The sequence below is a fragment of the Triticum dicoccoides genome, chromosome 3A, assembly GCF_002162155.2.
Source record: "Triticum dicoccoides isolate Atlit2015 ecotype Zavitan chromosome 3A, WEW_v2.0, whole genome shotgun sequence".
Lineage (NCBI taxonomy): Eukaryota > Viridiplantae > Streptophyta > Magnoliopsida > Poales > Poaceae > Triticum > Triticum dicoccoides.
This window is the reverse complement of record NC_041384.1, coordinates 726,521,679-726,530,238: the sequence shown is the minus strand read 5'-3', so window position 1 is coordinate 726,530,238 and position 8,560 is coordinate 726,521,679. Positions and strand designations below refer to the sequence as shown.

At 43.4% G+C, this 8,560-nt stretch overlaps 1 protein-coding gene and 1 long non-coding RNA gene across 2 annotated transcripts; one reads left to right on the top strand and one right to left on the bottom strand.

Moving 5' to 3' along the window:
• Positions 1–334: 334 nt before the first annotated feature.
• On the bottom strand, positions 335–1,171 carry LOC119273512. The gene is made up of 3 exons (XR_005134879.1): positions 949–1,171; positions 697–840; positions 335–586 (listed from the first exon to the last, which is right to left on the bottom strand). It is a non-coding gene; the product is annotated as an uncharacterized LOC119273512 (long non-coding RNA).
• Positions 1,172–6,532: 5,361 nt separating this feature from the next.
• Positions 6,533–8,426, top strand: LOC119273510 (probable NADPH:quinone oxidoreductase 1). Its single transcript, XM_037554653.1, has 2 exons — positions 6,533–6,632; positions 7,728–8,426. Exons 1-2 carry the CDS (start codon positions 6,533–6,535, stop codon positions 8,234–8,236), a joined length of 609 nt encoding a protein of 202 aa, XP_037410550.1. The 3' UTR covers positions 8,237–8,426.
• The last annotated feature ends 134 nt before the right edge of the window (positions 8,427–8,560 follow it).

The following is an 8,560-nucleotide window of genomic DNA, read 5'->3' as shown; positions in this document are numbered from 1 at the left end:
ATTATGATCTCCAAACCAATCACCATAAAATGCCTTAGACAACACAATTAATTGTGTGTGTAAGCGGTTAATTATGTTACTTCATGGTACAACAAGACCACACCGTGGAAATGCAATTATGAGGTCCAAACACATCACATAAAGCGCCTTAGATACAACACCTAAGAGATAAATACAATGGATCAACTACCTTTAAAAATATATTGTGTGCGAAGAGAACCGCTAAGAGACAGTGTAATAGAAGTTCGTGAAGGTTAATACTTTGTGTTCATGAAGTTTAGAGGCGGAACCAGGATTTCTCAAAGCCTAGGGCTAAAACTAAAGTGACTACAAATAAAAAAAATGTGGGGGACTACAAATAACGTTAAATACCGCGTACAAATGCATGTTAGAAGTACATCACCATTACAAATGAAATATAAGTTCACTTTTACTCTGAGAAGAAATCCGACAAAAGAAATAGTTAACAAAAAAATGAAATATAAGCTCATTTTTACTGTGAGAAGAAACCCTTGTACCATATTAGTGAGGACTTGCTTTATTTGAGGACATCATTCTTCACCAGCAATATTAGAAGGACCGGAAACTGTAAGCATAAAATAGAGTAATTAAAATCAAGATAATGGACATGTACTAGGTCAATTGTTCATATGAATTACAAAAAAATATTATCGTAAAGTGCACAAGGTAGTAAACCATTGCATTTCCTCGCATTTTTTTCCGAGTCCTACTCGTTCGGTTGGTCATTCATTGATGTGTTTGATGCAGGCTGTTTGAATGTTGCTTGAAAAACAGATTTAATTGTCCGGGTCTTCTTCATCTTTGATTGGTATTTTTTTCCTGTTAACAAATAACAAAGGAATAAAATTTAGCATTACCAATTCCTTGATTTCGGTTGATCAAAAACGAACTAGGGAAAAAGAGTAGAGGGTACAAGAGATCACAAACCTAATCGGTCAGATATCCAGTCCATTGTGTAGATGGAGCAGAACATAGCTTTAGAGGGGGTAGCTCCGATGATGCGAGAGATGATCCGATCCAAGGCTCCGAGCGCCAGCCGACTGGGCGTAGGTCTGGACGTTCGTCTGTCTAGTCGAGCGATCGCCACTAGGGGAATTGGCGGCGCAGCGTGATCGCTTGAGCGAGATCTATTTCCTGATCAGACGAGCGAGAAGAAGAAACGGTGTGGTTGGGCTAGCGATCATGGCATCGTGGGCTAATTGCGAACTGGTAGCGATGGCTGGAAAGCTACGTATATTGCGCTATTATATGGGCTGATGCCTTGGCTGCGTTTACATGGCTGGGGCTGGGCCGTTTATGCGTACAAAAATGGAAAAAAAATTAACTGAATGTATAACTACTAGTTGGGCCACGCCTGTGGCTATAGCCCCAGTTGCCCCAGGCCCAATTCCGCCCCTGATGAAGTTTAGACTAGCCACAATGGAAGTAACTTAACTAGTAACATCACACATTTCAATACAAGATTGCTTATGTGACAGCTAATTAATGAAGAGAGAGGGGTTTATGGTAACTTAGATAGTTACTGTAACATCACACATTTCAAGGCATCATGAGTCTATAGCCTAATAAATAAACTCTTTCATGATACCACTCATATGTTACTACCCACTATGGAGGTAGTAACATATACTAGTAACATCGGCAAGTTACTACTATATGTTACTCCCCACTGTGAGCAGTCTTATGAACGCGCTAGGAGACAATACAGTAGAAGTTCGTGAAGTACTTTGTGTGCTAAGAGGCAAGTGGTTATTTTAGAATAGTTGCATGTCAAATAAATGATGATATTATAAATAGATGGGAATAGATCGGAAGTTTTCTCGTAAAAAATAAATAAATGAACGGTTAAGTCTTTCACACTGTGCTTTGAATAATTTGGCTGAAATAAACATCTGCTCTCCGCACCTCCTCCTAGAGAGTTCCTTTTCCCGCGGGACCTTTCTATCTGTAGCGTTCTGCAGTAGAATGTCGGAGTTTGGCGCAGAGTGCCAAACTAACGGGCTGGCCCAGGTAGCGAACACGCCAACGCGCAAAACAAATAAGGAAAAATATCGCGCAATACATGGAGGACTCGAACTCCGGACATGTGACTCCAGACTTTGTGTCCCAAGCCACATGAGCTGCTGATATTTCTTGATTAATATGTGGCGCAAGCTATTGAGAATGGCATAAAATTCCTAAAAATGTTTGGCGCGACAGGAATTGTACTTCGCACATCCTGGCAGTAAGAATAGGTACAGAACCAGTGGAATACAAGATAATTGTTGTTTGAAAATGCAACGTGGTTTAAAAGAACTACAAAAGAGACGACAAATCTAAACATTTTGGGGAATTTCAAACACAATTTTTTTAGGAAAGTAAATATTTATTCAATCCAAAACATTTAAAATTTTGAAATTTATTCGAAAAATTCTATGGAAAATCAAAAAAAATAATCTTAAAAGTTTTAGCAAAACGGGGAGTTCCTGAATAAATTTGAACACTTGGTAGTTTTTCGAAAACATGAACATTTTTTGGAAATCTGAATGATAATTGAAAATGAACATTTTCTGCATATGTAAACAAATTTTGGAAACTCTGACCAAAATTTGGAAAAGGAAAATAATTTGAAAATTTCTACCATTTTATAAAATCACGAACATTTCTTGAATTTGTGCAAAAAAATTGAAAAGTAGGAGCATTTTTTTTGAAACCCCGAATATTTTTTCAAAGTTAAACATTTGTTTTTGGAAAACCACGAACAGTTTTTGAATTAGTGAACAGAATTTCAAAAAAAGGGAGAAAATTTAACCTTCTCAACATTTTCTGAAACCTGAACAAATTTTTTAAAAAGGGATTTTTTTTTTCAAATTTGCACATTGTTTTTGGAAAATCATGAACATATTTTGAATTTGTGAAAAAAAATTGGAAAAAAAGGGGGAAATTTCACCTTTTCAACATTTTTTTGAAACCTGAACAAAAATTGCAAAAAGCGAACATTTTTTCAATCTTGCGATTTTCTGTGAAAATTATGAATAAAATTGAAAAAACATGAACATGTATTGAACATCTGAACAATTTTTTAAACACCAAGAAAAAGTTGGAAAAGTTGTATAGTTTTTCAAATATGTGAGCAATTTTTGAAAGTCACGAACATTTTTTCAATTTGTGAACAAAAAATAAAATAGGTACATATTTTGAATGTTTGAACAATTTTTGTAATTCACGAACATTATTTAAATTTGGGAACAAAATTTTAAAACAAGAACATTTGTGTAAAGTATTTAAAATTTAGGAGAAACACCAGATTTTTTTGAAATTTATTAACATTTTGAAAAAAGAAGAACAATATTTTAACTTGCCGCAAGGAGCAGCAAATAGGAATTTCCTTTTCCCGCAGCCTCTCCGGCCTCCTCCCCTCCCCTTCTTGGCCTTGTCAGTGGCAAGTTGGGCGATGGTCCAATGGGTGGGGGATCCAGCTAGGTAGAGCAGCCGTTTGTACTTTGCCGTTCTGGACCTACATCAGTTTTGGAACAAGTTGCGCCTTAGTCATGTATAGTCACTAAAAAATCCCATGATCGACACCGGACTGTAAAAAATTGGTTTATGGATTTCTTTTCATAATTCCTTGTATTTGACGATAGCCGAGACTTCACACAAGTTGGAGCGTAGTAGGCGGCCGTCTCTGGCAATGTATTGTCCAATGAAAGGTTTTCTATCTTTATTTTTTTAGCCGGGTTTCCAGTGTTTTTTACGTAGTTAAATATTTAAAAATATGATTATAATAATTAAAAATATTTAAAATGGCCACCTCGTGTTTAGAAAAATGTTTTGTTTGTGTTTAATTTTTTTAGTGGGTATTTTCGCCGTGTATTAAAGACATTCATCATATACTTTTTAAAATATGTTAAAAACTGTTTACCATCTGTTTAAAAAATATTGTATAAAGAAAATAAAAAATTAAATAGTGCAAAAGGAGAAAATAGGAACAGAAACCAGGAGATATACCAAACCATACAGAAATCAGAAAAATAAAAAAATAACTAAACCCAGAATAAAAATTCGATTAAAAAAATTTAAATATAAAAAAGAGACACTATAAAACAGAAAAGCGAAGTAAACCAAAACTGAAAAGAGAAACCCTGTAGGATCACATCGAAGGAAAACAGTGGGAACGCAGCCACCGAGCCGGCCCCTTTCGCCTCGTTGTCGGCGTCAGGCACTGTTTTTCTTAGTCTCGTCCAAAGAAGAATGACTGGGCCTATTTCACACACACAAACGAGAAGACCTTGATCTGCACAAGACCGGTCTTAGGGCAACTCCAATGCAATCGAGAGAAAGAAAGAGACTAATAAAAATTCTCTTATCCCATTTGGAAGTAGGACCCCAAACACATGTCCCCAAACACATGTCCGTTTTATCTGAATTTCAGGGTAGAAAAACAGATAGGTCCGCTTTTGTGATCGTGCGGCGGTCGGTGTGCCCAACCGACCCGCCGCATCCCAAATTGTCTGTATATTTGGGCTTAAATTTTGCCTCAAAAAACCCAAATAGATGTTGCAAATAATATAAAAACATTAATATAAACATTAAAAAGTCCACGCGTCCATAGTAGCCAAGTTCAACACAGTTCTTAATTAAATTAAAACTTAAGAGACTAGATAAGGCCCGTCGCCGGTGAGGCCGTCGTCATCTTCAGTAGTCGTTGTCCTACTCGTCGTCGTCGCTGGTGTGGTCAACGTATGGAGGTGGCTGCCAAAGGTGGGATGGCGGCCCCTGCCAGACCAAAGGCGCCTGCACCACTTCCTCCCGTGGCTGCAGCTCCTGCTCTGTTCACCGCGACGGCGTGGATGACCATGGCCCGACACCCACCACGTCGGCCATCTCCGGCGCTGTGGACGACCAGCTCCACCGCTGGCCCACTAGGCGCGGGTTTCGTGCGGCAATGGCGGCTCCTCCACCACCTCCTCCTTGACGGCCATGCCAGCTCCGGGATGGTGACGTCGCTGGCTGCATAGAGGGCCAATTGGGTTTTAAAGCCCTCCCATTGGCGCTCGTCGCGGGTGTTCATGGAGTCTTCCATGACCCGCCTCACGAGCTCGGCCTCCTCCTCGATCATGGGAGGTGGCGGCGGCGGGGACATGAACGGAGATGGCGTCGGCGTGAGGCCGTGCACACGCCTACGCCCGCATGTTTGGGGCCGGCTCTCAACACAAGTAGGACGCGGGCAGCGAGGGCTCGAAGGACAAGCGACAAAAAAGGATTGCCGCCACAGGTCGTGCTCGTCGCGGAGCCACGTATCCTACATTGGCGAATCAATGACATACCTGTGGTCGTAGAGCAGATCTGGTGGTAGGCGGGCACAACGTCGGTTGACATCCTCGCGGCGGGCGCGACCGCTCACCGGTATTGGTGGGACAGGCACACGATCCGCATAGAGATGCCAATTGTTGGGGAGGTGGGCATCCCCCCACAGGAGTGGTGGCACCATCTCCCAGTGGCACCGACAGATGTCGGTGGAGACATGCGACCTATTGCGCCACGGGGCCGCCGGCAGCGCGATGGCAAACAAGGGTGAAGCAGGTATTGTGGGCGGCGCGGACCTGGTGGAGCGGCTGCGACCGGAGGAGGAGCCGGCCTCATTGTTGTGCTTCCCCTTGTTGATCCAATGCCAGCCCATGACGCCGGCAAGGAGGTGGATGAGAGAGATGCGTCGGCGGCCGCTAGGGTTTGTTCCCTCGTGTCGGGGGTGAAGGAGGCCGCGTGGCTCGGAAGTGAAAGTTGTACACTGGTTGGTCCACGGCTTCCACATTAAGGACGACGGCCTAACAGCTGTGTGGCTGACAGCTGAGCCCCGCCGCACGTGCTAGGTTATTTTGGGCGGCGAAGGTAGGTGAACGACCATCACGGGTCCCTGAGACAGACAAGGAGCAAACACGTGTCTATCCATTCGACGTCCGTGTGAACACAAACCGAGTAAAAATTGGACGGGCCAAACGCAAGACGATCAAAGAATACGAATGCGATCGCACATTGAGTCATGCCGCCTGTCCATTTAAGCCCAAACAGACAAACATAAACCGAATGAGGTCATGCGTTGGAGTTGCCCGTACCCGCGAAACGGCGAGGCGAGTGACGCCATCGATGAGGTCTGAATACAAAGGTGCCGGCTGCTGGCTGTCTCCCTCGAAGTGGAGTGGTCGTTGGCCATATGCCCACGTGCATCCATGAGTAGTATTCAATAATATTGTTCCTAGATTAGGCAACTATAAGAAATATGATGCCATCGATGACGATCTATGCTTTTCCACTACTGACCGGTACATGTCACGAATTCAGACCTGATCGAGCTTCACGTCAACGAATCCGACGTTCACGATGACCTGGCTGAGATTGATTTTTGGTCATCTATTTAAGGCAGCCGTCTCCTCCGCCAATGGACCGCACTCACCTGATCGAGCTCCACACCAGTGACCCAAGCAGCCACTCACTCTCAGGTCATCACAGAAATCAAGCTCGAAACAAGGGGAAAATGGAAGCCGTTGCGGCCTCGGCGAAGCCCACACTCCGCGTGGCCGCTCTCAGCGGCTCCCTCCGCAACAACTCGTGGCATCACGGCCTCATCCGCGCCGGTATGTTTGAACATATTCAATTGAGAAAAGTCTAAAATAAATCTTGAGTTCGTACTCGTAAGTCTGAATTGAACCCTAGCCTTGAAATCCTGAAATTGTCACCCTATACTCGTTGATCCCGGTCTATCCCGGTTGATTTCTACAAAATACTTGTTTGGTGCACCGGGAGAAAGGATGTCTCCGGTAGGGATTACACAATCTCACGGACTACACTAGTCCACATGTCAGATTCTTTTTTTCTTTTTTTTTTTTTGCGGAAACACATGTCAGATTCATCTTCTCCATTTTCCTTCTTTCTATCTCACTCAAATATGAAGCTAACGTGCTAGCACAGAGCATATATCAGATCCTGATTGGTTCGGTTGTTTCTGTCATTATTAGCTGTTTCCTTGTATTTCTTGTATTCAGGTAAGTGAACCTCATATATATGATACAACTGAAGTTACTTTTTGTAGTAAATAGAAAGTTTAGGTTAGTTCAGTCCTTGCAAACAAATGCTCAGTTTAGCCATGTCAAGCTGATACTTCCACCATAATATATAAAAAAATGAATTTGGTATAAAAAAGGGTGATACATGGGGAACTTTTTTTTTTGGGTACGTGCTACAAGTAGCGGCACAATGCATTTTCCAGTGTGCCCCTATATTTGTTGAGACTAGTATGTTTTACTAGATCAGGATTGCCCTTTTTCCAGTGCACCAAAGGAACATTTAGCAGAAATCTGCCAGGATAGACCGGGATTAGAGAGTACAGAGTGTCGGTTCCAGGGATTTGAAGGTTAGGGTTCAATTCAAACTAAGAGCATGAATTCAAGGTTTATTTTAGACTTTTCCCTATTTAATTTTCTAGACGGTAAGTGTCACACATCATGTACGTGGCACTCCGGCCATTACATTTTTCGATGAATTGTAGTAACACACGGCAAGTTTCTGTCAAAAAAACAAACTGAAATATGAAAATGCCATGTTTGCGAAGTAAAATTACCATCCTTGCATAACTAAACTTGCCATACAAAACGTTCATAGTAGCCATGTGCTCGTACCTGATGTGTGGGGATTATGTGCAGTGCTGACTGTGCCTTGCATGTGTGGTGCAGCCGAGGAGCTGTGCGAGGAGTGCATTCCAGGGCTGCGCATCGACCACGTCGACATCTCCGGCCTGCCCATGGCCAACCCGGACCTCGAGACCGACGGTGGCGACGGTTTCCCGCCGGCCGTGGAGGCGTTCCGCGACAGGGTCAGCGCCGCGGACTGCTTCCTCTTCGCCTCGCCCGAGTACAACTACTCCGTCAACGGCTCGCTCAAGAACGCGCTGGACTGGGCATCGAGGGGCACACACAAATGCTGGGCTGACAAGGCAGCGGCGATCATCTGCGCGGGGGGCGACTTCGGCGGGGGCAGGGCGTCGCTCCACTTGCGCGAGATCGGGATATACCTGGACCTGCACTTCATCAACAAGCCGGAGCTCCACATCAGGGCGTACGAGGACCCGCCCAAGTTCGACGACAAGGGGAACCTCATCGACGCCCAAGCCAAGGACCGGCTCAGGAAGGTGCTCCTCTCGCTGCAGGCATTCGCGCTCAGGCTCCAACGCAAAGAGAATTGACTGAAGATCGAACAAATTTGGCACAATAGCAACCTACCTAATCTGCATTTCCGTTGAGGTGATAAACGCTTTGGGCTGTGGCCTTTGGGTATTACACACGTGTTCGTTAGTCTAAGCACTTTTTACTTTGTATTCGTGTACTCGCGTTTTGTAATTCCGTAAAAAAAATGTAATAAATTCATCTTCGAGAGTCGTTGTACTGTATGCTAATTATGTTTTAATGTTTACTAGTACTACTAGTTTACTAATTTCATAAATACAACATTTCCATGTTTATTCGTTTGAAGCATTTCCATGATCATAAGGTGATACACAAATTCAGAT